The sequence below is a fragment of the Staurois parvus genome, unplaced genomic scaffold (genome assembly GCF_062004578.1).
Source record: "Staurois parvus isolate SC_StPar_1 unplaced genomic scaffold, SC_StPar_1.0 ptg000136l, whole genome shotgun sequence".
In the NCBI taxonomy this organism is placed as follows: domain Eukaryota; kingdom Metazoa; phylum Chordata; class Amphibia; order Anura; family Ranidae; genus Staurois; species Staurois parvus.
The window spans coordinates 929,232-956,290 of record NW_028317932.1 but is presented as its reverse complement, the minus strand read 5'-3'; the positions used below and the strand labels follow the sequence as shown (position 1 = coordinate 956,290).

The following is a 27,059-nucleotide window of genomic DNA, read 5'->3' as shown; positions in this document are numbered from 1 at the left end:
TGTTAAAACATGTTTTAGAAAGGGTGAATCCGTTTTTTCCCCCCTTACTCATCTACACCTGGGGCAGCTGTCCCTCCTGCCCAACCCTGAAAAGGGACCTCATTGAAAACCAGCATTTCCCCTGCTCGACCTTGGCTGGTACTAGGGTCACTCTCCACCCTAATTAGGGTCAAATTTAATTTTTTAAGTTCTCTGTAACTATTGCTTATCTTCTATGTAAAACTACGAACACTGCCTGTTATGTAACCTATACATAAGAATTGTGAAACATTCTACTTCCCTGTTCATTGTGCACTTACATTTCCAAAACGTTAATAAAAACTATTGAAACAGAAGAGGATCTCCTTGCATATAAGCTTTGATGTTTTGTGTTTCATCTCACATAGACAGATGCTTAGATAAAAAGGTACAGCTGCACTTTAAGAGGGGGAAAAAAAAAAAAAAAAAAAAAAAAAAAAATCTTTGTGCCAGTGTCCAAAAAAGTTAGAAAAAAAAAAATTAAAGGAAAAGAAAAAATACTGGTTCCTCGGAGAATTACTAATGATGAAATTGTGAGAAATCGAAAATTCTATCACTTGTTATTTGCTTTTCATGAACCTGGGACACTCTGATTTATGAATTCTGATTCCCTGCCGATTGGACCAATCTACACAGTGCCTTGAAAAAGTATTCATACCCCTTGAATGTTTCCACATTTTGTCATTTTATAACCAAAAACGTAAATGTATTTTATTGGGATTTTACATTTTTGGTTGTAACATGAGAGAATGTGGAAAATTCCAAGGGGTATGAATACTTTTTCAAGGCACTGTATATGCATAGCTAGCTGAATCCAACAAATCAGAAACTCTTGAGATCTACAAATCAATTTTGCTAATCATTCATCAGCTTTCCATGCACAAAGGAGCAACCACTGACCTGAGAATGGAGAGGTCAGTTGGAAAACTAATATATATATATATATATATATATATATATATATTATAATATATCTCTATATCGATCAGGCATTTCTAACATTTCTCAACACTCATTGGTCATTTTCCATTAATGCTCCTCAAAGTTTAGCAGGGGCGGTAGGCCTTCACATGACAGAACATTTTTATCTCTCATTTTTAAACAGACTCTCAGTGAACATGAGAAGGAAACTATAGGTTTCATTGTTGACTTTATGGGTACCAGGTAGGCCTGCCAAAAATTGATTGGGTGCTACATCTTCAGACATATGTACTGGTTTGAACACATTCTTGTAGTAAACAACGATGAAGACTTACAAATTCTGGCCAATCCCATTACTTATGGTTACCTCTTTTTCCCCCAAACAGCTTTAGAATAGGAACAAAGCCACAATACTAAATGTACATAGATGTAAATGGGAAAATGTTTTCAGTGCCAAGTAGGATACCAAGATGAACAGCTCCGTAGACATTTTCATGCTCACTGAATATTGCATGCAGCATTTGAGCCATGCTAAATATTTCAGTGGCTTGGGGCCCACTCTGCGAACAATAGTGACCCAACAAAAAAGAAAAAACAAAACAATAACAGTCCACAACTCCAATGCACTTTTTCCAGTCCTTGGAACCCACAGTAATTCTGGGTGCTTCAAGTGAAATGACAGATGAACATCACTATTGTGGTGAACAATTTTCCTGCTGCTTATACTGGCATTATGTTCTGCTGGTGCTTCTAGAAAAAACAAAGGCCCCTGGTTTTTGCATCCAGCGTCTGTAAGAACGTAGGCTAGATAATGCCCTTTCTAGGAAGCATCGTACGGGTCTTGTAGCAGGACAACCGGATGATAAAATGTAATGCCAAAGCATGTTCCCTACTATTATTATTATACAGGATTTCTATAGCGCAAACAGTTTGCTCAGCACTTTACAATATAATGAACCCTACTACAGCACATTCATTTTAACACTGAAGTGCCAGTGTTTTGAGAAAATGCTTTTTTAGTGGAAAAAAAAAAAAAGCTTTCAATAACATTTACATTTGAAACCCTTGCAGCGTGGATTTACATTATGGGTTTTTGCTTTGGCTATATTCGCCTGTGTTAATTTGTGCTCTGTTCCTCATAGGGCAAAAGAAAATAAGTATGGTACGTGGAGTTCACTGCCTTTACACAATGTATACCTGCTAGACCAGAATTAGGTTTTAGTGCCATGTCATATGGCAGGTTTCCGTGTTTTTTGTTTTCTTTATATATTGGTCTCATAGCTCTGATGATCAACATTTAAATGGGATGGGATGTAAACACTTTGATCCTGTCACAGGGGCTGCATTGTTTCAGAGATGCTCGCATCTGTCATTGTGGCAAACATAAAACAATGGCGGGAAAAGCTAAAATCGCAAAGCAGTGACTTCCTGCCAGTTTGGTGCAGACTTCAAGGGTTTGTGTATTTAGTTATCTTTCTCAGGAACCATGCTTTTTGATAAACAAAAGTGAAGAATTGGTTGTTCTACAACTAATTAAGCTGTTTAGTTCAAATGAAGTCAAAGCAATTCAGCATGATAAAAACTGCAATCCTGATCCTTGGGGGGGGGGGGGAAGTGATCCTGCTGCACATTTTTTTTTATTTTGCCAAAATGATATCCTGGTTTAAGTGTAAGAAAACAGCTAATTACACAGCACTTCTGCACAAACCGTCTTATCTGACCAGAATCTATCTATCTATCTATCTATGGTGTTTGGATTAGAAAACTGGCAGTTACGTTTCTCCAGTGAAAGCATAAAGCTTTGTAAAAATTCTGACTCAACAGTGAAGCAGCTCATTGATGAAGTCATGTCTGTGCTGTCTCTTCCGATCAGCAAGCTCCAGTCACAGAACTGTACAATGCAGTAAATCCTGATTGACAAGTTGGCCATAGATTATCATTTCTTTTTTTGTGATCAGCCAGCGAGGCTGATTGAAGATAAACAAACATATTCTTCCATCCACACAAGCAAGATGACTAGAGTAATCCTTCCTGCTGAGACATGGCTTCTGACTGCATGGAGTCTCTGCTGTCAGAGCACACTGATCAACAACTGAAGCCCATTGGCTGCAGCCACTGATTGTGAAACATTTTCCAACATTCTCATTCAACAGAAGTTGATTGTTACATTAATTTCTGTCAAGCAGAAGCAGCCACATATGGATTGAAAGTCAGCTGGTCCCTGTTGAACCAGCCTAATTTTGATCCACTTACAGCCAGCTTTACAGTATAACCAATCCCAATCAGATTAGTTGCATCAACTCAGGTGCTCTAACACGACACATTATTGTAGGACACCTTAACACACAGGTGTCAAACACAAGGCCTGCAGGCCGAATCCGGCCATCCAGGCCATTTCATGTGGCCCTTGCACCTCTCCTACAGGTACCCCCTTGTCTCCGCCCCCACCTTGTCTCAACCTTCGGCAGCAGAGAAGAGAATAGAACTCCTCTGCTAAATCCTGCACCTCTCAGTGCAGCCACAGCATGCCCTCATCTCTGCCTCCCTGGTCTCAGCATTCAGCAGACTCTGGTAACCGACTCCACTCTTCCTCTGGTCCTCCTCCAGACCCTGCACATTCTGCTTTCCAGCTCTGCCCCAAAGGAGGTGCGCGGTGATGTTAGGGAGGGTGTGGGATTCCTGACATCTGATGTAATGGGGGGTGGGGTGCTCTGGCCATCTAGTCTTACAGATACAACCAGCCCTTTGAGGGCAACCATAATGCTGATATGGCCCGTGATGAAATGGAGTTCGACACCTCTGCCTTAACAGATGTAAAAAAAAAAAAAGGGCCGCTTTTGTAATGCGGAACATGTACATTGTGGTGCACTCCAGTGTGGCTGCATCTGCACTACTGTTATAGTGCGCAGCGATGCCATTCCAGATGAACATGTCTCACTGAGCACTGCTGCAATGCAAAATTATGGGCCTTAAAGGACAGTTAAAAAAATAGAATGAGATGCTTTTTTTGGCAAAAAAGATTTGAAAGACTAGATTTTTAATTTCTTGAGTTAACCAATAAGTGGTATCACATGTTCCACTTTAACCAACCTGCCAAGTAAAAACTATCCTTTGGATTATACAGAGCCCAATTTGGCCTGACCTGCAACATAAAACATTAAATTTGGAGTTTCCCTTTCCAACTCATCCCCCGCAGCCAGTCTAGCATGTACAGGTCCATGACAATTGCATGCCATGTTTTAAAACCGTGTCCATTAATATATGTATTTTAAATACCAACTTTCCATAAGTAATATCACTAAATCAATCCAAAGTAAAAAATAGAATAGATGACAAATCTTTTTATTGTCCTGTGTAAAAGTGTGCATCTTTTAATCGCAGAACATTATGTCATCCTAAAATGATTTGGAAGTTCACCAGTATTTACCTTCCTTTGCAGTGACATTAATAAACCCATAGCAAACCATGTGAAAACAAAAAATTGGAAAATTCATCTTTACAACAAACAAAAAAAAAACAAAAAGAAAGAAACTTAAAATTTTACAAATATGATTTTACAGTTTATGCAAAAAATATATTTATATATTTATATATAGATAAGTTTCTGTGGCACTTTGTATCTTCAATAACTACTTATTTACATTACAGTACAGTATTTGTAGCAAGCTGCAAGACAGTTCAAGGATAGATGAATATTTTTATCCAGCCACACATTTTTCACAAAGAGAAAACAATGGAAAATGTGCACTTTTATTAAACAATCAATTGTTTATTGATATGGTGAATCTATTTATTATTCACCAACCTGGTGAAAACGTTTAAAACTTAAAGTAAAAAATAAATAAACGTATTCTTGTTCAGTGTCTCATACATATGGATTTCAGTTGTATGACATAAATAGAAAAACCTTAGATATCAGACGATGGTCATGTTAAGACCCAAAAAAACAAAAACAGAACCTGACTTACATAAGATGCAATTTTCCAAACAAGTTCCAATCCTTTCTAAGATCTTGAATTATTTAGCACTGTTTACCATTTTCTGTGTAGTGGCATGGAGCCAACGGTTTTGCATTATTGCAAAATGGGGAGAAGTTTGAGAAAATATTCAGTTTAATCATTTTCTTGGTATTTTTTAGAAGAGTTAAGGAATACAGTGGTAGCAGCATAATATCGCATACAAAGGAGATTGAGGGGGACATAGCAATGCACCTTAAATGAGTTAATAAGAGAAATATGTGCAGATTGTAGTACGAAGACAGCTGAAAGCTAGTGCTAGTTCATGGGAGTGAATAGACACTAGTTCTGATATCTAGTCCAGTGCGGTAGTAAATACAGCAAGGCTCAGTGTTGTCGGGTTCAACAGTCCCACAGGTGGTAGGGTAAGCTTAAAGGCGAAGGGGTCAGGAGCGAGTTCCAATAAAATGGAGAACATTTAAACTGTATGCTTGGCCAAAAACCAACAACAAAAAAACACAACATATTCAGAACATTTCTACAATACATGCACATTCTCCCATGTACTGAAATGTGCTTACTGATCCTACCAGAAATACAATGAGCTCTTAACTTCCTGTTTAAAACAGATCGCACAGTGCCTCTGCTGCACTGAAATCTAAAGCAGTGTCATCAGTGCTGTCAGAGTTCTCCCTTGCTGGACTACAAAACGCCTTGACATGTGTTATGGAGATAAAGGGTTGGATGTATTTTATAGCCCAACAAAAGAGAACTGGGCAGGCTAAGCACACAGCTGACAACATATTGCTGCAGAGGCACGGTGTTGTCAGTTCAAACAGAAAGTTGGGAGCACACTGATATTCTGACAGAAGAACAGGTATTTTTCTGTACTTGCAGCTTTTTTTGTTTTATTTTGACTAGACACTTTCATTTCCATGTTTTTCAATGGACTTTTTGAGATAGAAATACCTACCACAGCTGGGCAGATGCATCAAAATGAACTGAAACTGCAGATTATTCAGGCATTCTCTGGATGCACCATATTGGGAAATAAAATTCAAAGTACAACCCAAGTTGGCCGAAAGATGGATGCAGTGCATGAGCAGTTCATATATTAGGAGAAATGACGTCAGGCACCCTTTTGCCTGCTGTTTTCCAACAATCTCTTTAGATTTTAATGAGCAATTCTGATTTCCCTCTAGGAAAACTCATTACTGAATATTTCCAGGAAATACTCAAACTAGGTGCATTGCTTGTAACCATAATGCCATGCAAGGCCAGCAAAAATCTTATCGAACGCTGCTAGATAACTCTCCCCACAAAAAATTAAAACTTTAGTTTAGATATCTTAGATTCCAAAAACATTCTGTTGTGCTTTCTTGTGCATTGGTAAAACCAAAATGTTGTCCAGGCCCAGTTATGCCAATTCTATGGGGCTGATGGATATTGACTTTGCTGGTGCTGGTGTGTGCAGGGCAATGTGCCCACAAATTGGTCACTTAAGATCTATGTTGATCAAGAAGTAAAGTATAAAGCAGTAAAGGCAAAAATAAAAACCTAAATGATCCAGTTTACAGGGGCCACTAATTAAGCTTGTCACCTAAATGTATTGAGCCTTAGTTACTACAAATTAAGTAACCTAGTGTTTCAAAGGTGTGCAATAGCCAAACAGGCGGAAATCAAAGAATTAGGTAAACTTGACCTTTTAAGGGATTCTTTTCTTGGTGACAGCCATTGGGTAAGGCCTTCTAAGTATGCACATTAGAAGAGCAAGAGAGTTAGATATACTGATATGCATTTTTACTTCATTTCAGTGTCTTAGAAAGACTGAAGCCCTTGGACTGACATTAGCCAGGAAACTAGAATTTTTAGAGGTAATAGAAACCTCTAGATTCCCTCAGTACAGGTTTTCTTTAAATATAGCAATAAAGCTACCTAGTATTATTTTAATTTTGGTAACCTAGACAAAAATAACATTCTTTATGGTCCTACAGATCAGGTGTTGTTTTTAAATGTGTGGTGTGGTGGACCAGATCATCAAATATTATACATAAGGATTAACACATGAAAATCAAAGAGCTGAGCCTAGGGCTGGACACATAGCAAAGTAAGGTTTGGTATGGCATGGAACCTTCAGCAAAGCACGTCGTGCCCATACAACAGTAAATGAAGCGTAACCTAGATTTCAGAGTCTTTCACATTCAATACAGTGCACCGCTTTGCACAATCCACCCAGCACACTTACTGGTGGATCCTGCGTTACATAGAACATTGCACAATACCCCAGGACCATACCGTAGCATAAATCTTTGCCCAAAAAGTCAGGAATTCAGAAAGTAGGCCAAGTATCTCTATTTTGATATGTCAAACTAAAGAAAAAAAAAATGAACCATTTAACAGTCTGCTTTTTTTCACCGTGCTATTCTTCCTGCCAAAGATGACACAGAGAAAGAGCTAAAAAAGGAAGCCAACATGCCCTTCCCTTCCATAATTTCACACATTCTCCAAAGCAATTGTCTGCTCAGCTATTGCAATGAATGTTTCTGAGACAAAGCTTTGACATGAAAACATCATTCAAGTTCTTCTGGAGAAAAAATGTTGTAACAACAGACTGTAAATTCAGGTGGATTCAGTCCGCTTCACTCTCCTTCCTTTTGGCACCTGTAACACAAAAGCAATTACCGTAAAACAAACTAAATCTCACACATTTTAAAAGACCTCTTTTTTAAATGGGGGGGGGACACAAGGGTGCCAAAATGAAACATCTGACCAGTAATAGTAAACATAATGCTATGAAAAAGAGTGAGCGAGACAATGCTGAACTTGGTTCTTTTTGGTGATGGAGGTTTTATTGTATTTTGGAAAGGTTTACTGCTGCCTGCATTTATGGAGTTTTCTGCTATTGCAACGTAAGCACATTAGGCTGATGGACAGTTAAGTGCAAAACAATTTAAATTTATTTCACTTTGGGTAGCTGTAATTAGTGCACTTGCGACAAAAACAATTGAGTATTGTCCGTGATACTTTTTTTATTTGCACTAACATACAAATTTTCAGGACAAGCTTTTGAGGTGTACCTCCTTCAAGGTCCAAGCAGTACAATCAGGGGCACACCCCGAAAGCTTGTCCTGAAAAATTGTATGTTAGCGCAAATAAATTTATTTCAAAACTTCATTATGTACAGTGACAGTAAACTTTTACATAAATGATATGGAACAAATGCATTATCTGCTTTATACAAGGAATGTATAAAGGAGCAGAGCCTAAATATAATGCTGGCAAACTTTATTTGGTGGAGGGCAAAATATACACCTACAAAATACTTCCTTCAAATGGATAAAAGCATCTATCTACACATCCTCTTTGCATATCACTTGGTTCAGAACTGGAGGTAAACACACAATGAGGGACATGTAGAAAGCTGCTACTGACTTCCCTATTAAAATGCTAGATGCATGGCTGTACAGAAGACTGATTACAATATTTTTGAATACAATATTACAAGTCACTAACCTGGTACTAAAAAGTCAGCACTCTTGATCTCTAAGTGACAGTAACTGAACAAGAGGGTCAACATGAAAGCCAGGTAAATAGCATTTTCATAACGAAAAGTCAGCAAGATCACACTAGCTGCACAGCACTAGTACATACTTGCAAGCATTATACAAAATGAATGATTTAATATGCTTGCATGTATTTCCATTTCAAGACAAGTAAATAAAGTAACTCACACTCAGAAACATACTGTATTTAATCAGCTCAATACCAGGCCAATTCTGACACTTCTCTCATACAAGTAAATATCTGCACATATACATACATACATACATACATACATACAGTTGTGTTCAAAATAATAGCAGTGTTTTGAAAAGTGAATAAAGCTCAAAATCCTTCTAATAGCTTTTATTTCCATACACACAAATGCATTGGGAACACTACACATTCTATTCCAAATCAAAACATGAAGAAAAATATATCAAATTTGTGTTGTTCCGTTAAAAAAAATTGAAGAAAAGTGAATATTAGACTGTTCAAAAAATAGCAGTGTTTGTATTCTTCTTTACAAACTCAAACATTCACTATATAAACTGAAAAATGTTTGAAGATTTTGCTTTCCTTTGAATCACCTAATTAATATTTTGTTGTATAAGCACTGTTTCTGAGAACTGCTGTACATCTGTGTTGCATGGAGTCACCCAACTTCTGGAACCTGTGAACAGGTATTCCAGCCCAGGATGATTGGACTACATTCCACAGTTCTTCTCTATTTCTTGGTTTTGCCTCAGAAACTGCATTTTTGATGTCACCCCACAAGTTTTCTATTGGATTAAGATCCGGGGATTGGGCTGGCCACTCCATAAGGTCAATCTTGTTGGTCTGGAACCAAGATGTTGCACGTTTACTGGGGTGTTTGGGGTCGTTGTCTTGTTAGAACACCCATTTCAAGGGTATTTCCTCTTCAGCATAAGGCAGCATGACCTCTTCAAGTATTCTGATGTATTCAAACTGATCCATGATCCCTGGTATGCAATAAATAGGCCCAACACCGTAGTATGAGAAACATCCCCATATCATGATGCTTGCGCACCCATGCTTCACTGTCTTCACAGTGTACTGTGGCTTGAATTCAGTGTTTGGGGGTCGTCTGACAAACTGTCTCCGGCCACTAGACCCAAAAAAAACAATCTTACTTTCATCAGTCCACAAAATGTTGCGCCATTTCTCTTTAGACCAGTCAATGTGCTCTTTGGCAAATTGTAACCTGTTCAGCACGTCTTTTTTTCAACAGCGGGACTTTGCGGAGGCTTCTTGCAGATAACTTGGCTTCACATAGGCGTCTTCTAATTGTAACAGTACTCACAGGTAACTTTAGACCTTCTTTGATGTTCCTGGAGCTGATTGTTGGCTGAGTCCTTGCCATTTTAGGCAAGACACACTAGTCTTTGTACTCCTCAACTGGTAGCCGCCACACATGCTTGACACCATCTGAACCAAATCAGTTTATCTTGGTCTCATTAGACCACAGGACATGGTTCCAGTAATCCATGCCCTTAGTCTGCTTGTCTTCAGCAAAAAGTTTGCGGGCTTTCTTGTGCATCATCTTTAGAAGAGGCTTCCTTCTGGGATGACAGCCATGTAGACCAATTTAATGCAGTGTGCGGCATATGGTCTGAGCACTGACAGGTTGGCCCCCCACCCCTGCAACTTCTTCAGCAATGCTGGTAGCACTCATACATCTATTTCACAAAGACAACCGCTGGATATGACACTGAACACGAGCACTCAACTTCTTTGGTCGACCATGGCAAGGCCTGTTCTGAGTGGAACCTGGCTTGTTAAACCGCTGTATGGTCTTGGCCACCGTCCTGCAACTTAGTTTCAGGGTCTTGGCAATCTTTTTATAGCCTAGGTCATCTTTATGTAGAGCAACAATTCTTTTTTTCAGATCCTCAGAGAGTTCTTTGCCATGAGGTGCCATGTTGAACTTCCAGTGACCAGTATGAGAGTGAGAGCGACAGCACCAAATTTAACACACCTGCTCCCCATTCACACCTGAGGACCTTGTAACACTAACAAGTCACATGACACCGGGGAGAGAAAATGGCTAATTGGGCCCAATTTGGACATTTTCACTTATTATTATTATACAGTATTTATAAAGCGCCAATAGTTCGCTCAGCGCTGTACATTACAGAGGGGAACAGAACATGTGACAGAACAATACCAATACAATGCAAAACATGAGGGGATTGAGGGCCCTGCTCTTTCGAGTTTACAATCTAGGAGGGAGGGGATAGTGGTACAGGAGGAGATAGCTGTGGGGGATGGAGTGGTAGGAAGAGTGGAGGTCGGTCGAGTTAGCAGGGGGTAGGGTAGGCTTCCCTGAAGAGATGGGTTTTCAGGGTGCGCCTAAAGGAGAGGAGAGTAGGTGATAATCTGATGGGTTGGGGCAGGGAGTTCACTTAGGGGTGTACTCATTTTTGTTGCCAGCGGTTTAGCCATTAATGGCTGTGTGTTGAGTTATGTTGAAGGGACAGCAAACTTATAACATCCACGTGAAAGATATAACACCAACATGTCGGAGAAAAAAAATAAAAAAATAAAAGAGAATCACTGAGGTGTAAAAAGTAACTCAATTAGGTGTACTTAATCACCTTCTCAGTGGCACACAATGCCAGTTGACTTTCAACTGTGATCAGCTATGGCCATTTTGATTAGCTCAGCATGAAAAAAAGCTTTCCTGCAGCATTTCAGTCCCTTGTAGTGCAACTGAAGTAGACAATCAACTATGGGTGGCAAGGCAATGTCAAGAGATCTCTGGGATAAAGTTGTGGACAGGCACAAGTCAGGAGATGGATAACAAAAAATTTCAAAGGCTTTATCAATGAACTACGTGGTCCATTGTGTGAATGTGACAACAATATCACAGATTCTCCACAAATGTGGCTTGTATGGGAGGGTTGCAAGAAAAAAAGCCACATCTCGGAAAAGGCCACATGCATTCACGGCTTTGCCAAAATGAATCTTGAATATTCTGAGGCCACATGGAAAAAGGTGTTCTGGTCAGATGAGACTAAAATTGAATGATTCGGCCTCAACAACAAACAATATGTCTGGTGGAAATGCAGCTCACAATCCAAATACCACCATTCCTACAGTAAAGCATGGAGGTGGGAATATCCTGCTATGGGGTGTTCCTCTGCAGCAGGGACTGGAGCACTTACCAGGATAGATAGAACAAAAATGGATGGGGCAAAATACCGTCAAATTCTTGCGGAAAATCTGAAAGTTTTCATTGGGCAGGAGGTTTACCTTCCAACATGACAATAACACAACGCACAAATGACCACCCCATTGAAAATCTGTGGAATGATTTGAATTTCCAGCTCCGTGATTCTGGTTTTAGATTTTTGTTTTATTTTTTTCTGACATGTTGGTGTTGTATCTTTCACTTGGATGTTATAAGGTTGCACTGAGTAAATACAGCTGGATAAAACAAACTGTGTGTCTTCCTTTTCGGTTGCCAAGCAAAAAAATGTGATATAGGGTTTTTTTTATGTTGTTTTTTTTTTTTTTTAAACAAAGGCCCTAGAAAATTTGCTTTGCAGCAGTATATGCACAGCATTTTTTCATGCGAAATAAAAAAAAAAAAAAAAAATTTTAGTGAAGACAAACATAATATCCATTTTTTGTAAAATCTAAAAGACGATGTTATGCTGAGTAAATACCTATCATACTAGGTTTTAAAATTGCATAGGTCTGTGGAACGGCACCAAAGTATGGTACATAAAAATCTCCATAGGTGATGCTTTTATATCCTTTACAGGTTACAGTTTAGTGTTGTACATTTTTTTTTTAAATTGTATTTGTTTATTTTTTACAGGGTTTCTTTAAATTGTTTTTTGATCAGTTTTTTTGCTATCACAAGGGATGAACAACATCCTTTGTGATAGTTGGGGCAGTGACAGGTACTCTTTACAGAGACATCTGGGGTCTATTAGACCCCAGATATCTCCTCTGCCCTTAAAAGTAGCTTGATCAAACTGAGATTGGTTTGATCAGATACCGGTAACAGCTCGTTTACATCTGAATGAAAAGGGAAGTGGCAAAATCCTTGTCACTTCTGTTTTCTTAGACCATAGAGATGATTGGGGAACTTCTGGTCGGTCATCTCTATGGTAAGCTGCAGAACCACTGGCTTCAGTCCAAGGCTTCCTGTTGGAACGGGAAAGCAAAAAAAAAACCCCCAAAAATCTGGTTGTTTCATGTGAACAAAAAGTGACAGAAATGGCCTAGACTGGAAGTAGTTAATAAAATATTTCATATGGTTTTACACTATGTACTGCGATGCATTTCTTTTGCTGAGAAATATGAGACGAGCTTAAGACTTCATTCTAGTATGACTCTTGGAGAATGGTAAACCTTTAATGGTTATATAAGTTTACTATGCTAAATTCTTTTTTGCTTTGGTCTTAAGTAAAAATGTGAGATTCAGTCCTACAGAGTCAGGAAGACCTATTGTTGCACTTTATTGGGATTTGTGTCATATAGTGTAGTTGGAGAACACTTTTAAGTGAAATTTTACACAGATTGTGTGGTGTGGGAAATGATCGCACATCGCTTTATCCCTTTGGATGGTTTTGTTTCAGGTGCTGTGTTACCCAGGAGAATGCATGTTTATCCATGAATGTGATTTGACATAAGAAAGGTTATACAGCACTATTGCTGTAAAACACTATTTTGATGCGCGTCTCAGTTTTAGGTACTAGAGCAAAAGGTCTCATCTTTTCTGTAGTCCTGTCCTAGTGGTCAGCTTAGAACAGGAAGTGTATCACTGGTAGGATCACCAGGAATAAAGGGCAAAATGCCTGAGAAAGAATAACAATGTGGCCACCATAGCTAAAGATTGATAATCTGCAATAAATAAGATTTTTCTTTTTAGGTTTAGATATACTTTAGAGATAAATGATCAGGTTTAAATATACATGGTCATAATATGTTAATCCTTTCAAAATGGTTTAATAATATGGGGGAAGTAATACAGTCAGGTCCATAAATATTGGGACATCGACACAATTCTAACATTTTTGGCTCTATACACCACCACAATGGATTTGAAATGAAATGAACAAGATGTGCTTTAACTGCAGACTGTCAGCTTTAATTTGAGGGTATTTACATCCAAATCAGGTGAACGGTGTAGGAATTACAACAGTTTGCATATGTGCCTCCCACTTGTTAAGGGACCAAAAGTAATGGGACAGAATAATAATCATAAATCAAACTTTCACTTTTTAATACTTGGTTGCAAATCCTTTGCAGTCAATTACAGCCTGAAGTCTGGAACGCATAGACATCACCAGACGCTGGGTTTCATCCCTGGTGATGCTCTGCCAGGCCTCTACTGCAACTGTCTTCAGTTCCTGCTTGTTCTTGGGGCATTTTCCCTTCAGTTCTGTCTTCAGCAAGTGAAATACATGCTCAATCGGATTCAGGTCAGGTGATTGACTTGGCCATTGCATAACATTCCACTTCTTTCCCTTAAAAAACTCTTTGGTTGCTTTTGCAGTATGCTTTGGGTCATTGTCCATCTACACTGTGAAGCGGCGTCCAATGAGTTGTGAAGCATTTGGCTGAATATGAGCAGATAATATTGCCCGAAACACTTCACAATTCATCCTGCTGCTTTTGTCAGCAGTCACATCATCAATAAATACAGGAGAACCAGTTCCATTGGCAGCCATACATGCCCACGCCATAACACTACCACCACCATGCTTCGCTGATGAGGTGGTATGCTTAGGATCATGAGCAGTTCCTTTCCTTCTCCATACTCTTCTCTTCCCATCACTCTGGTACAAGTTGATCTTGGTCTCATCTGTCCATAGGATGTTGTTCCAGAACTGTGAAGGCTTTTTTAGATGTCTTTTGGCAAACTCTAATCTGGCCTTCCTGTTTTTGAGGCTCACCAATGGTTTCCATCTTGTGGTGAACCCTCTGTATTCACTCTGGTGAAGTCTTCTCTTGATTGTTGACTTTGACACACATACACCTACCTCCTGGAGAGTGTTCTTGATCTGGCCAACTGTTGTGAAGGGTGTTTTCTTCACCAGGGAAAGAATTCTTCAGTCATCCACCACAGTTGTTTTCCGTGGTCTTCCGGGTCTTTTGGTGTTGCTGAGCTCACCAGTGCGTTCCCTCTTTTTAAGACTGTTCCAAAGTTGTTTTGGCCACGCCTAATGTTTTTGCTATCTCTCTGATGAGTTTGTTTTGTTTTTTCAGCCTAATAATGGCTTGCTTCACTGATGGTGACAGCTCTTTGGATCTAATCTGGAGAGTTGACAGCAACAGATTCCAAATGCAAATAGCACACTTGAAATGAACTCTGGACCTTTTATCTGCTTATTGTAACTGGGATAATGAGGGAATAACACATACCTGGCCATGGAACAGATAAAGCACTTACATGGTGCAATGCACAATTCCAAAGATGGCCGCCCGTGTCAAGGTGTGGACCATGTGGGTAGTAGTTGTAGATAAAATAGCATCCTACTAACGCGTTTCGTGGCAATTGCACATTATCAAAGGGGTAACGGGTGGGCAGCCATCTTTGGAATTGTGCATTGCACCATGTAAGTGCTTTATTTGTTTATTACTCCTCAATAAAAGATATCACACTATCGGAAGCCTCTCTTTTGGGTTTATTTCTGAGCCCTGAAGGTGATTCCTGTTCCTTGAGCGCACACCGCACCCCTGGAGGTCGCTGACATAAGGATTCCACTATATACCGGATGAGCGTTTATCCCACTGGACACCTGGGAATTCCATAATTGGAGAGGACGCAGATGATTCTGGTGACCACAGCAGAGACGACCACCACTCCGGCAGGTTCCCTGATCCATTGACCAGGAGTGGGTCATTTTACTCCAAGGCGCTATTATCTGCGCTATCTGGTTAGTGCATTCTACAGCCACACTTCCTACCACAGATGTCACAGATTTATTTACGTCACTCCTATGATATATTGACTTTGACACCTATATCACTATTTACACCTTCTTAATGATGACAATGTTATAGTATTGGTTGCTTAAGACCATTATGCTAGCTGCGTTTATACCTGATTAGATGGTCATACTTTATCATGAGACAGATCTATATACCCTAGCGCTGCATGTTTTCTGTATGTTACTGTTTACCATGAGGCGTTTTGGAGGCTTGCCTTTCATGCCAGCTGCTTTTATACTTTGCTCTATAACTATCCAGCGCTCGTTACACCCCTTTTTTTCTATTTAAAAGATGTTCTCCCTGTGCCTGCGTGGGTTTCCACCGTGTACTCCGGTTTCCTCCGACACTCCATGCTGGTAAGTTAATTGGATCCGGTCTAAATTGACCCTAGTATGTGTATGTATGAATGAATGAGAGTTAGGGACCTTCGATTGTACGCCCCTTGAGGGTTAGGGACTGATGTGAATGTACAATATATATGTTAAGCGCTGCGTAAATTGACGGCGCTATACAAGTACCTGTAATAAATCGCAAAGAAAAAAATTTGAAATTCTCAGGTATAGAGAACACCAATAACTCAAGATGTGTACTTGTTGTAAACACATATATTTTCCAGAACACCTGCTTTTTATACATGAAGAGCTGAAATACATATATTAAACTAACAAAGTAAAAATGAATATGTATAGCAAAGTTATACTTAATTATTCATGTACAAATAAATGATTGCTTTTTTTTCTGGAGGATAAAGCAAACATTTGTTCTAATCTTATTAATGTGAGCAATGATTTCCATATTTACCTGCAGGAGACAACACTAGTGCTTGTAGAATATCTGACAGAGAGATAATTCCAACAATACTATCTGCTTCATCCACAACTACCAATCTATGCACCTGCAACCAACATAAAGACACCATGAATACAATTAACAGGTTTAAAAGGCACAAATCAGCTAGCGAGCGAGCAAAAATAAAAGCCTTCTTAATATTGGCACAAAGAATTTTAAACATGCTCCATGTTACTTCAAAACAATAGGAGTTCAGTTGAAAAAAGCTTGTTGTTTACGGTGCTCAATAGTTAAGGCTTAATTTTACAAACACCCCCCCCCTCCCCTTCCTGTTCAAAGGTGCCATACTGAGGTTTAGTGAGAGGGAGTCTAAGGCTCAGCTCATACTACTGCAATGTGATTTTGAAGTGATTTTCGGTGCGACCTTAATGTGACTTAGCATATTCTATGGGGCCACATCACACTGTAAATCAAGTCAAAGTAGCATAGAACGCTCTTCCAAAGTCACATAATGCGGAGTTGCATTGGAGGAGTGGGGAACTATTAAATATGTGTTTTTCCTCAACTGTGCGACTGAAGTCGCTCTAGTGTGAACCAGCACTAAAAGTAAACTGCTTCTGCTGTACTCTCACTCTCTTAAGAAAACTAATCAACTATGTGAATCCTGAGACATGGGTGCGCCTTGTATTAAATGTTAATTTATAAAATTAATTTTGGTACACAACACTGGATATCAAGCAGTTTAAAACAATAAATAAAAGCAAACCCAAATCATTATAGTTCCATTTAAAGTAAATCTGTCACAAATCAGGAAAATTCAAAATGCATGGGAAAAAAAAAAAAAAAGGAGGTTTTGCATATTGAAAATTGCATGTCAGAATAGTCATGGATGTAGGAGATATGAGCAGCAGATGTTCAATGCAAGATTTGACTTTTCCTATAAGTATACAGGTTTTTGCTCTGCACTCCACCTACCTCCCGGGCATTCCTGTTTGGCCCTTTAATGTAACAGATAGCCTAATTGACCAATGCAGACGAGAGGGAGGGGGCAGATCCAAGCTTGACTATGCTGGGTGCAACCTTTCATATATCCCAGGTGACCTTTACTACCCGGCAGAATGAGAGTTTGTGTTTTGAAATTGAACAGCTAGGCCTACATAAAATAACAATACTTGCCCCACTAGCAGCTGAACAGATTCCCAGTGGGGGGGATCCTTGAATGGCCATAAACCAGTTCAGGATGCCAATTCACTTTTGGTAGAACATACACATATGAATTTAAAAAATACTTTAGTATGCAACAGGCCTACTGACACTCAGTGCTGGCTCTAATTTATAAAAAAAAAAAAGGGGGGTCCATGGCGCCCTTCCTCCCTCTCCCGGTATCCCTGGTCAGTTATACAGATGTTAGAGCACAAGATGTCTGACCCATGAGACTTCTGTTAAAAATAAGCTCAGAATCTGCTGTTCGAAAAGCCAGTAAGTAGCTGAATATTGGCAGAGTGGTCACGGTGTTAATGAATACAAGAAAATCACGCACTTCCATTTACTTAGAATGAAAAAACAAATCCAATAAATATTTCAACTTATTGAAATGATTAATAATAGCATTAAACATAGTAATTCTGATATGGGTGCTCCTTGCCAGCTTCTTACCTCCGCTTTCACTATTCGATCCACAATGGTCTCCAGTGTTTCCAGTTTACTGCATTTTACTACGCCTTCAAAATACTGTGAGCGGTGTTCAAGTGCCTGTGTCACCGTGATGTCTAAATTATTATAGGTTTTTTCAGCAGCAAGGTTCTGAAAATGAATTATGCATCTGTCAATCAAAAGTATGATTAATTACAGGGAGACAACAAAGAGGTAAACAGCCCAAAAGAGAAAACTCTGGGAAGAACGTCTGACCATCCTGATGGAAATACAACTCATCCAGCCAAATATGACAGGTCCCTTTCAAGTATGGGAACCCCAACAGAAGCTGGTCGTCTATGCTCCAGTATTCATGAATGGAACATCAGCATTTGATCAGTGCATGCACGCAAAAGCTACACCGCTAATTTGGGGGGGGGGGGGGGGTTGAGTGGAGAGATCTCTGAATCCTCATCAAACGTATGAATGCAGGAATCTGTTAGGTTTTTTTTTTTTTCATTCAATGCACTGGTTGAACAAAACTAAAAAAACAAAAAAAAAAAAAAACAAAAAAAAAAAAAAAACAAACCTACATTTTAAGTGTCTAAATACACCATTCTCTGTCACAGGCATAAACAGAGGATATTGCTATGAAATGTGATCTGATCTTTGTCACAACAATAGACTGATAACTAAGCTGATAACACACAAATACGTCTAATTTCTTCTTCTTTATTGATCACACCCATTAACATCATAATCAGATTGGCATATGTTGGTGTAGTCACATGTAGTGCCTGGATGGATGGTCCAAAAGCATAGTTGTATTGTAGGGATACTGTACAGGAGCGAACAAGTTGTATTGTAGGGATACTGTACAGGAGCGAACGAGAAGCTGCTGCCACACTGTAAAAGGACTGCCGATGTGGATGGTAAAGAAATTGTCACAAAAGGAAAGGTGAGATGCTAGAGATGATATGCTTACATTGGTGGCGCCTCAGCCCCTGATTGCTACATGTGTGAGGTCACTGAGTTGATTGTAGTATGGCAAGTTACTGTGTCATGAACATTTTATTAACATCTTGAATCTGGACTGCTGTTGACTTTACAGTATCCCTACTATACAACTATGCTTTTGCACCATCCATCCAGGCATTATATGTGACTACACCAACATATGCCAAATTTGATTATGGTGTGTTCCGTATGATCCATTGTCAGCAACTATATTTAGGAATGACATAAGTGATTACTTCACTAGATCCTGGGATGCGATCCATAAATTGCCGCTTTATCCTCTGAGGCCCCCCACTATTCATGTAATACTACCTAATACCCCCCCATGTATGAATGTGGCCGAGTGAGCAGCTGCTTGGGTGACTAGACAGCGTTGTCCTTTTAATTTAGTGAGGTGTTTGTTAGTGGTTTTAGCTCACTTTTTCTATATTATGTGTTATATATTTTTTCATTAAAGTCATTGTTGATTAAGCTGCATGGTCTCATTTGAAACTTTCTTCCAGGGGTAACCCTGTTTTTTATATGAACTGTTTATGAGTTTTGGCAGGACCACACCTAATATAATAATTTTTGATACATTATGGGTGGAGTAAGCAACAATCTGGCAGTTGATATGTGTGCTGGTTACTCTGCATTTATCAAATTTTGATATTGGCTATAGAGGCCCCTAGCATATCTTTTTTATACTGTTCATATGATCAAGAGTAGTTGATCTGCAGAAGGCTGGAAAGGGATACAAAGCAATTTCAAAGTGTTTAGACATTCATCAGTTGACAGATAACTGGTCTATAAATAGAGACAGTTTAGTACTGTGGCTACTCTTCCTAGAAGTGGGCACCCAGCAAAGATGACTCAAGATGCAAGAATCCTCTGTGAGGTAAAGAAAAACCCACATCTAAAGACTTGAAGACATCACTGGAACTGACAAACATCTCTGTTCATGAGTCTACTATATGTAAGTCTTTGAACAGGCAGGGTGTCCATGGCAGAACACCACAGAGGAAGCTGCTGCTCTCCAAAAACCAAACAGAAAAAACACACTGATGTGCACCCAAAGTTTGCCAAAGAGCACCTTGGCAAACCCCAACACTACTGGGAAAATGTTTTGTGGAAACAAAAGTTGAATTGTTGCCCTACATAGTGCTAACCAAACATCAAAACATCATCCCAACAGTGAAGTATGATGGAGGTAACATTTTGGATTTGGGCTTGCTTTGCTGCCTCAGGGCCTGGACCACGTGCCATCACTGAGGTGAAAATAAATTCCAAAGTTTACCAAAACATCCTACAGGATAATGTAAGGGTGGTTTTCTGCCAGCTGACGCATCGTAGAAGTTAGGTGATATAGCAGGACAATGATCCTAACATCAAAAGTAAGTCCACCACAGACTGGCTTCAGAAAAAGAAAATGGAGCTTTTGGAGTGGCCCAGTCAGAGTCCAGATCTTAACCACTTAGATGCTGTGAAATGATCTCACAAGAACCGTTCACACCAGACATCCTAAAAGGTGTCTGAGCTGAAGCAGTTTTGTAAATAGGAATGGTCAAAAATTCCTCATGAACGTTGTGTAGGTCTGATCCAGAGATACTGAAAGTGCTTGCTGGTAGTCACTGGCGCCAAAAAAAGTTTCGACCAGCTATTAATTTCAAGGGTTCACTTACTTTTTCCTCCAGACTTAGATGAGGATCAGATCACATTTTATAGCAAAATACTACAGAAAACCAGTTAGTTCCAAGGGGTTCACATACATTTTCTTGCCACTGTATAGAAGTATATTCAATAAGTCAGATTAAAATTATTCTGTTCTGTGACCCACCAGAAGCATTTAATGATCAACATCTACAGTGGGTGGTAATTGGAAGGCTTGTGGTAATTAAAACAATGTAGCTCGTTAACACATATCACTTTTCGTTTGGCAGGATGACATGCATCTTTAAATAGTCTGGCCCTTTCTGGAGCTGCCAGTTCATTTATAACTCTACTGCATACAAAGAATCACATGTATTTGTACAGAGTTTCAGAATTCAGAGAGTAGTGGTTAATGATTCATACTCTGAATGGTCTAGGGTTGTCAGTGGTGTACCCCAAGGTTCAGTGTTGGGACCCTTACTTTTTAATATATTTATAAACAATATAGGGTCTGGGATTAAAAATACCATTTCAGTCTTTGCAGATGACACCAAGCTGTGCAGTGGAATAACGTCCTTACAGGATGTCTTCAACTTACAAGCTGACCTCAATGCACCGTTTAATTGGGCAACTGGGTTGATAAATGTAAAGTTATGCACTTGGGGTCAGAATATGCATGCATCATACATACTAGGGGGAGTACAACTGGGGGAATCAATGGTGGAGAAGGATCTGGGGGTTCTGGTAGATCACAAGCTTAATAATGGCATGCAATGCCAAGCTACGGATTCTAAAGTGAGCAAAATCCTCTCTTGTATTAAAAGAGGTCTAGACTCCAGAGAGAGAAATATCATATTACCCCGGTACAAATCATTAGTAAGACCTCATCTGGAATATGCAGTTCAGTTTTGGGCACCAATTCACAAAAGAACATTGGGGAACTGGAGACAGTTCAGAGAAAGGCAACCAAACTGATAAGAGGCTTGGAGGAGCCCGGCTATGGGGAAAGAATAAAGGAAATGAGTTTATTCTCTCTTGAGAAGAGGAGATTAAGGGGGGATATGATCAACATGTATAAATACATCAGTGGCTAATATAGTGAACTCGGTGTAGGGTTATTCACCCTGAGGTCATCACAAAGGACAAGGGGGCACTCTTTACATCTGGAGGAATAGAGATTTAATCTCCAAATATGGAAAGGTTTCTTCACAGTAAGAGCTGTGAAAATGTGAAATAGACTCCCTCAAGAGTTGGTTCTGGCCAGCTCAGTAGATTGCTTTAAAAAAGGTCTGGATTCTTTCATAGATACACATGATATAGCTGGATACTAACATTTATAGGTAAAGTTGATCCAGTGAATATCTGATTGCCTCTCGGGGGATCAGGAAAGAAATTCTATCATACTTTGCTGGGTTGTATTTTGCCTTCCTCTGGATCAGCTGTGGGTATAGGATTATAACTTGTCATGTCAGAGCTTTGGGTCCTGATACAGCTTTCTACAACTATAGGACTGTAGGGTAGGGTAAATATGATGGAACAGAGACATGTTAATAGTACACATACAAGACTGCATTCCCTTAATTTTCTGCTGCCTCAAGGCTTGTTCTCCACACACTGCCTTATTTGCTCACACTCCACATTTCAATTCCAGAAATGGACAAACATTTATGGCACTTTCACACTGATGCGGTGCAGTTTCTCCCCACTGCGGGTGTATTGCAATGTACCCGCAGGTTACCTGCGCATTGCTATAGACTTCTATTGCATCAGACAGTTTTGATGCATTTTCTGAAAGCATACCAAAATTCTTGCATGCTGGACGCTGAACCAGTGCACAAAAACACCAGAACTGTACCCATAGGGACTGAACGCCCAGTGTGCATGAGGCCTTTAAATACTTCCAATTCCAATTTCAAAGAACACACACGGACATAATCATCAACACCACAAAACTCATTAACATCGTCTAAGTCCCACTGATTCACTACAGTAGGAGGACTCAAGTCAATAGTATTTTTAAAGGCATGGAAAAGATAAATGTGAAACAATACTTACAATAACATCAAACTTGGAATAGATATCTACAACTTTCCCTAAAATGGAAAAAAAAACCAAAAACATTATTTACATACATTCAATGATCATTTTCACTGTATCTTCTCTAACAGAAGCCATGGGGTCAATTCACGCAGAGTTAAATATCACAATAATTTTTGCGTTAAAATAACTTATGCTGTGTTTAACGCATGAAAGTGCAATTCACAAAAAAAAGGCATGCTAAATACCGAGACATTTTTCATTTTGCTGTATTGAACATGTGTTTTTGCATGAGACATTTGGATTAAATGTGTAACATGACCCAGATATCTTATTGTGAATTGACCCCATACATGTTAAAATCTGACTGAACGGAGCCTATGGTTAGAAAACCAATTGCTTCTATGCGCTGCAGTGCTGTCCCGCATGTAATCATTCCGTTTAATTGAAACAGCGTTGGGCCTACCTAACCTCTGATGCCCCAAATATGTCTTCTGGGTCTGGCAGAAGAGGTTCAATTTTCCTCATATCCCAAGAAACTAATGAGAGCATTACATTTTTATGCCAAAAAAAATTTTACTCTCCTGGAAGTACTACCCTCCCCCCTTCCCAACTTGTACTAAGAGGGACTGTTCTCAGGGATTTGACAAAATGTGGGTCCATGGTCTCAATCCCAACTTACCACATAGTCCAAGGATGGTTGGAGAAGGAGACATTACACTATTATTATCTATATATTCTATTGTGACTTGACTGTATGCAAGTCTAATGTACGGGTACCTCCATGGCTATTGAAAAGGTTCTCATTTAAAAAGAGTAACTCCACTTTTTTTTAAAAAACAAAAAAACTTCTGGGTCATCTATGCACATTGCAAGGATTTTAATAAACTGTGTTGCAGATTCCTACCGCTTGTTATTCTGAAGAAGTAGCTGTTTGTTTGTCTGTGTCCATGTGCAGAGTGAATCTGTATGGGAGTGACTTCATAATTATCAATCAGCTGCTGCAACTGCAAAGCTCAAATGAGGAAAACTGCAGGGTCTTCTTCTCTTTAGAACTGATTTCCCTTTTCGAGTATCTCACCAAAAATTAAATTTTTTTTGCAGATGATGCTAGTTAGTAATCACAAAAAAACCCCCCAAAAAACAAAACAGTTTTTGTGTTTGGATATATTTTAATCCAGCAGAGAGGAAGTATTTTTCACTCTACCCCAAGGGCATAAACAGGCTAAACTTAGCAGATCTCATCGTACATTATGAGCTAATCTTTTCGTGGCGAGATCTCTCAGTGGTGGGATACAGGCTGCGTGTCTGACCACAATTTGATGTATGTGAGTAGTTAAAAATGACTTTTAGCATCTTACCCGACTCATCCACAACTGGTAAAGCAGAAACTCGTCTTTCTACAAATATATTCAAAGCTTTGATGATGGGAGTATGGGGATGTATGAAGGCAATGTTGTGGTATGTTCCTATCCCAAGCTCCTCTAAGTTTTGCTTCATGAAGGCAGGCTTTGGCATTTCGGACACCTGAAATGAGAAAGAGACATTATATATTTTTCTGTTATGGATAATACGTTGTCTTAAATACAGAAAACAAAGGCTAAGGGGTTGCTTTACTAAAGACGTAGTTCATGTTCACTTTGCAAAAAGAGGAATTTTGACTTGACTTATGGAGTACAATACAGTATTCATACACCATGAATTATAGGCATGTACCTTCAGGTGACTGGACACTGGCACACCTTTAGAGGACACACCCCTGGGTGCCTACCCTATAATCCTACCCCACTCCGTTGAGTCCTTGAGAGAATTTTTTAGCAAGCAATGGAGCTTTAACCAAGGAATGTAAAGGAGGGTAGCTGGTGTCCTGTATTCCTAGATATGGAGTTTACAAGGAAGTCAAAATTCCTCTTATCTTAATCATAAAGTACAAGACATAACACATACAGAGTATTCATACACCATGGGACATCCCAAAACACTGAATAAGAAGGCTGAGCAACAATGAGGCCGATCTGTACCATTAGATCCAACAAGGGTCAGAAGACCCAACCTCAGACAGCTGTAAGAACCTTGCAGCCAAAAGCTACATCAACAGTAGACTGGATGTCCACCCGCAAAAACGTTTAAAAAGTATGAACAGAAGACCAGCCTTACACAACTGGGCTACAGAGCCTTGGTGCTGAAATGCAGAGGAAACTCCCACTGATTTGATGCGTATAAGCACAGCAGTATTTTTCACTTTGATATTGCTTCATGTACTTTGACGCAGGTTGTCCTTTGCGAGGTTCTGAGAACAAGACAAACTGGGAATCAGTCAGTCTGATTGGTGCAGTAACTTTGAGGTATACTCAAATAGCTCTGACTATATCCAGGAAATGTAGATATTTCCTTTGGATGCTTAAGGGCTAGGCATAAGGATGGAAGGACAATGTCCTCACTAAGGTGGAATGCAGAGAACAGAAACAGATCTTGGCCCAAAAAAAAAAAATTATTCTTTGCATGAGGGGATATCCCCAATATGTTCAAATAGTGGTTTCTGCAGGGCAGAAAAAAACAAGCTGAGATCCCAAGGAAGCACAGGGTACTGCAGGAGGGGCTTAATATGAAATACACCTCAAAGAAAGGTTTCTAAAAAGGGAGAGTGAACTCACAGGCCTTTGAAAAAAGAATGGATAAAGCTGAAAGTTGACTTAAGAGTACTTGAGGCCAATTTCTGCTCATAACATGTTCATAGGAAAGCAGAATATGAGGTACAGAGTAATCTCTGGCACTGAAATGCCAGTTTTCATTTAGGCAAAAAATGATTTTCAGGTGCAATAATGTCCAGGAATCACAGACTCAGAAACCCCCTCTATCCTTTAATACCTGGGTTTCAACAGCCATGCTGTTAAAGCCAGAGACTGAAAAACAAAATGGCATAGTGAGCTTTGAGATAGCAGTTCTGGTCTAATGAGAAGAGGCCAGAGGTTGTTTCCTAGAAGTCTGTGTGTGTAAGCAAGTTCTTCTGGTCTAGCTTGGTGCAATTAGAATTGGACATGTGCTGTTCATTTCATTCCGAATCAACATTTGTATGAAATTTTTGTTATTTGGAGATTCGGATGTATCCGAAATACCAAACTCCAACAGTAACTAATTTAAACAAATCCGAAATAACGAAAAGAGACTTGAATCAAATTTGAAAACAAAATCAAATTTGAAAAGTAAAAAAAAAAAATCTGAAAATGTAAAAGATATTGCTGATTAAAGACTGTGTATTAGAATATAGCAGTCTTCTGAAATTTGAAAAGAATAGAATAAAACAGAATAGAAAAAAAAAAAAAATTGAATAGAAAACAAAGGAATAGAAAAGAATAGAAAATAGAATAGAGAAAAAATAGAACAGATTACACTAGAATAGAATAAAATAGAAAGAATATAGGAGTTTTCTGAACTTCAAATTTCAGAAGATGAATATATTCTATTTGAATCAAGATAATAATAGGATAAAATAGAAAAGAAAAATTTTTATTGATTAGAATAAGATAAAATAGAAATAATATAGACTTCTTCCAACATTTGAATAGAACAGAACCAGCTATTATTCACAATAAATTCGGATTGAATATTTTTTATTCAAATACTTCAAATCCATTTAAAAAAATTTGAAACAAAATTAGTAACTTAATGAATCAATCTTAAATGAAACAAAATGTTTTTGTTCTGCACATATCTAATTAGAATCACCATTTTCCTTTCTTACACTCTTTTCTTGGGTAGACTAAGTAGGATTCACACTGGAGAGAAGGTGTAAATTAACCTGAACTGAGACCAGGGAATTATCAAGGCATCTGAGGCTAGAGCTGGAGGATCCCTGTTTCTGGTAACAAACAGAAGCAGTTTGCTGTTTAATCTGGAGGATAAAATATCCACATCTGAAATCACACATTTTTGGCTTATCAGACTGAAGACACTGGCAGCTAAGATAATCTCTTTCTAGTTGTCCACTCCCTGTACTGCAGAAAATCACTGGACAGTGAGTTTCTGTCCAAGAGATGATCTGGTTTGGTTCCTTCAGCCATCCAGACTCATGGTGCCCCTTAATGGTTGACTGAGCACTGTCTGACTGTACCTGATTGGGAGCCTTTTTTTTCAGTGTTGTAGGGCCAGTCTGACTGCTCTGAGCTCCAAGATGTTGATGGGGGACTTGTTTTCCTTCAGTGATCAAGTTCCTTGGATTGTTAGGGATTGGAACACTCCTCCCCAGTCTGAGAGACTTTCATCAGTTGTGATCGAGATCGGGAAGGAAGGACTTCCCCGCTGTTAGGGCTGGGGTGGTAATCCATCAAGATGGAGAAATCCTTGCTTGGCTGGACAAAAGCATAGGTAAGTTTAGAGAGGGAGTCTGCATTTTCCCCAAGTCCACAAGAGGGTTTGTTGAAGATCTGTCCTAGCTTTTAGCCATACGATTATGTGCATGTAAGATTGGAGCTATTGTGGAAAGGTTTCTCCTAACATATTCTATGGCATCCACACAGAGAAGCAGAGTAGAAAGCATATGCTAGAATT

The 27,059-nt window shown here is 39.2% G+C and overlaps 1 protein-coding gene across 5 annotated transcripts in view; it reads right to left on the bottom strand.

Moving 5' to 3' along the window:
- Nucleotides 1-4,265: 4,265 nt before the first annotated feature.
- The window catches only part of PRKAG2 (protein kinase AMP-activated non-catalytic subunit gamma 2), a 431,449-nt gene continuing 408,655 nt past the window's right edge, over nucleotides 4,266-27,059 (bottom strand). For all 5 annotated transcript variants that reach the window (XM_089673113.1, XM_089673115.1, XM_089673114.1 and 2 more), the window contains 5 exons: nucleotides 23,873-24,038; nucleotides 22,530-22,567; nucleotides 17,853-17,999; nucleotides 16,209-16,302; nucleotides 4,266-7,556 (listed from right to left, as the gene is read on the bottom strand). In XM_089673113.1, the coding sequence (XP_089529239.1) occupies nucleotides 7,525-7,556; nucleotides 16,209-16,302; nucleotides 17,853-17,999; nucleotides 22,530-22,567; nucleotides 23,873-24,038 (477 nt within the window). In that variant the 3' untranslated portion in view covers nucleotides 4,266-7,524. The remainder of the gene's footprint in view (nucleotides 7,557-16,208; nucleotides 16,303-17,852; nucleotides 18,000-22,529; nucleotides 22,568-23,872; nucleotides 24,039-27,059) is intronic.